Source organism: Wasmannia auropunctata, unplaced genomic scaffold, assembly GCF_000956235.1.
Source record: "Wasmannia auropunctata unplaced genomic scaffold, wasmannia.A_1.0 LD336090.1, whole genome shotgun sequence".
Taxonomy (NCBI): domain Eukaryota; kingdom Metazoa; phylum Arthropoda; class Insecta; order Hymenoptera; family Formicidae; genus Wasmannia; species Wasmannia auropunctata.
The window spans coordinates 672,306-676,187 of NW_012026800.1; the positions used below are offsets into that span (position 1 = coordinate 672,306).

At 33.1% G+C, this 3,882-nt stretch overlaps 1 protein-coding gene across 1 annotated transcript in view; it reads left to right on the top strand.

Moving 5' to 3' along the window:
* Positions 1-2,923: 2,923 nt before the first annotated feature.
* LOC105448018 overlaps positions 2,924-3,882 on the top strand; it is a 3,320-nt gene continuing 2,361 nt past the window's right edge. The window contains exon 1 of the mRNA XM_011686377.1: positions 2,924-3,025. Coding sequence (XP_011684679.1) covers positions 2,924-3,025 — 102 coding nt within the window. The remainder of the gene's footprint in view (positions 3,026-3,882) is intronic.

Below are 3,882 nucleotides of genomic sequence, written 5' to 3' on the forward strand. Positions count from 1 at the left end.
ATATTTGACTTATCTGTTAATTCATTAAATCCATAACAGTCCTTAATACAGAAAGTATTTATGTAATCATTACGTACATTATATTAACAGACAGAACAGAAAGAAAAAGATAGATGCAGAATACCCAGTCTGTAATATGTAGGTAAGCAGGTTTAGATGATGTGTGGTCTATAGCGAGACAGCAGCGTCAGAGGAAGTTTGAGACTGTAAGTGTGTTGAGCAGAGACGTTACTCAATAATAATAAGAGAAGTAAGAACTACACTAGAGTGAACAATTATTACACAGTCCTTTTAATAGATGATTCGCTTTCTCTCGTGGCGTCTATTTCAGTATGGACTCTCGAAATAAAGTCCGTGTGATTCGCACCGTTCTGCCGGTGTACGCATTGCCGCCGACAACAGTGGTGATTGAACACTTTTCTATTATTACCAGATATAATATCTTTATAACTTTATGATAATTTCGTAGAATAGTATTATAAAAATATTATCGTATGCTGCTTTGATTATTTTATAATTAATTTCATGCTAATTTTAGAATTTATAATTTTTAAATGATTTTATAATTTTGCATTAAGAAACAGTCGTTTGATAGAAAAAGCAAAATAATAGCAACGATATTACATCTAATAAAGCGAAATGTCGCCGATTAGTTCTAATTATGAGTCGGCTACATCAATATGTCAGACGGAAAAAAAACTGCTATCGATCACGAATTAATTAACGTCATTGCGAATGTCAGAAAGGAGATCTAGGAACAGGATCTCGTTTCAAAATACGTTCGCAATCGAATTTATTAAATCGACTAACTTGTAGATTTTATATGTGAAAAATAAGAGAAACGGTAATATGAGACGTGAAGAACATGTTGAGATGTGCAACGTTGTCACGCACATCCTGCACATGTTTACGACGCGCACCTGCGTGTGCGCTGCCATTTGAATAATTGATATCAAGTGAACACTAAAAAATTTAAATCTTCAAATAATCCAAGATTTATCAATCTAAACTTTAAAGTAAATAAATAAGTGTCTCTGAAGTAAGATAATCATTAGAAAATCTTGTACTTTCATTAAACACGTCTATCAGAAAAAATTGTATAATCTAAATAATTATTTCGAATTACATGTTACATAATTTTTCAAAAAGCAAATACGGAACGTTAAAAATGCACTATTTAAACAAAATCATCGAAAGAGAGAAATACGTTTGTGTGATGTAAATTTTCAAATGAAATTATTTCATCCTGATTTGACCCTAAATTTCTTCTCCACCCGTAAAAATAATCGGAAAATACGATCACCATGTGAACCGATGAAAAATCCGAATTGCCGAGAGAATTGTCGACTTGTAACCGGTCAACCGTAATCGCTTTAAATCACCTCCGGTCGTCCACGCGAGAGCGGCCAGCGAGAGTGAGCGTGCAAGCGTGTAGTATGCGTGGCGAATGAAACGAAACGGGTGAGCACGATTTCATTCATGCGCGACCTACTTAAATTTCATTCAACGATCGGCGCGGACCTTCTCGCCGTTACACGTATGCAGTAACTAGCCTTTCTCTCGATCGTGGTGTCTAGTCTGTCCTCGGAATCGCGGAATTGCGAGTTAAGCACGCGATATCATTCCGTGCTCCAAAAAAACTTCGTGTTTTTTTCTTTTTTTTAGCAAAGTTTCAAATTTTGCTTTATCTGAAAAATACCGCAATATTAAATTGATGTGAAACTCAAAAGCAAAGAAAACACATGAATAAAGATGAAATTATTAAGAATATATTGTTTAAGAATCTGTTTCATTTAAATCCGTTAAGTTAATATTAGTTTCGTTTGCTATCTTCCGACACAACATCCGCGCAACAATAAATCTTCAAACTTTGTTTCCAGCTCGTCTTTCACCATGATGACGATAAGACACTGTAGACGGGATTCGATATCACAGATCGTCTTACCAACAACCAGTTGCTGATAATGCAACAATATTCGAGAGCACGGTGTAGATAACTAGGAAGTTGTTTACAGACGTCGCGGAAATGGACTATGCACGTAGTTTCATGTACAAATAATGTTTAAATTATTGATAAGGCGTATAATTAAGCAATAAATAGTGCTTATAATTTCTTATTGCTTTTTCAATTATTCGACATTCGTTTATCATTACGAACTGCGCGACAAAGGTAAACAACGGTTTTTTACTGCCGCCTGCAGAGATAATTCCGACTGGACAGGAAACATTAAGATCTTTAATTATAATTTTTACTGGCGATAAATATTTAAGTAATTTTATTACTGAGTTAAACAATTGCAATTACACATGCAATTACCGAAATGCGTTAATTAATAATGAAACAAATAACGATTATATCTTACTATTAATTTTTTTATTATTATTATATTGTTTTTTATTGTAATAATATACTTTATCCGAAAATTATATTTTAAACTTTTATAGTTTTAACGATATTTCTGCATTACCGTCTAAGAAGTAATGAATAAATGTTAAAAGTATTTATTAACAGAATTTATAAAATAGATAAATAAACAATAATGTTGGCTTTTTCTTCTCTTATTTCTTTAATTTGCTAGGTGTTCTGCATTACAACTTAATACTAACGATGCAACATCCTTAATTTTTAAAATATCCTTTATCCAAAGAAAATTATTCAAAAATATTACATAATTTGTTTTTAATCATTTAAACTTAATCATCGTAAATAATCAAATCAATTTAATGAATTACGTAACAAAATAGTTAATTAAAAGTAAATACTAAAATATTATTTTATAATTAATGATACGCTCTTTTAAAAAAATACTCGAAGTAATAAATTTTTCATAGTAAAAGACCAGAAGCTGACAGATAAGATATAAATTATGGTATTATAATATTGTATGCAAAAATAAATATTTTTTCATTTACTCCCTAAATAATGGTAACAGCATATCCATCAAGGCTACGCAAAGAGAAAATTAAGAAGCATATTACTGACTACGCTCAATTGCGAAATTCGAGATCAACGATCGACGAGATTGCAAATCGATGAAGCGTGGTTAATTTTAATCGCCAATAATTATGGCGATAATTACGATTGCGCGCGGATTATTCATATTTATCTGTTATGCAGCTACTTTCACTGTCGCCGATACGGCAGCCATTGTGCATAACCGCAACACCTCGAGAACCGGTATTCCCTGAGTGCGATTTGCATAAAACTTTATCGCGGCTATCCGGAAAATGCATTCCAGCCACTTAAAATAATTATTCCCACATTTAATAGTTATTCTCACATTTTTTTCGCCTAAGACGCTGCAATTTGTCGCTATTAGCGGCGCTATTACTTATTTCTAATGCAATTTTCCCCGTACAGATCGATCAAACATGCAGAAACTCAAACTCTCATCAATGTGATTAGTCTTCACTCTCACGAGAGAATGCTGCCGTACGTCTATTAAGCTGACACAGCCACTTTAGCACAATCGAATAAAACATAACAGAAATTTAGTGCTCTTTTGATGCTAATTTGATGCTCAATTCCCGATTTTGATGCTCCAGCCGAGTCGTAGAAAACAATAGCTGTACTAACTTAAGATTTAAGCTAGCCATTAAAAAAAATAATAAAAATAAAAAAATAGTACATATTCTTTTAGTGCTAATTTGATGCTAATTTGATGCTCAATTTCTGATATTGTTGCTCCACCCCGAATCCTTAAAAACCACCCCTAACTATCCTATCATCAGCACAACACCTCAAAACGGCAAATTAATCGAATATCTCGATAGATTACGTTTCCCTGATTTTGTTGCTCGCGATTTGCAACAAATCCGATTTTGTTGCTCCACCCCGAACCTTTGAAAACCATCCCTAACTACCCTATCATCAGCACAACT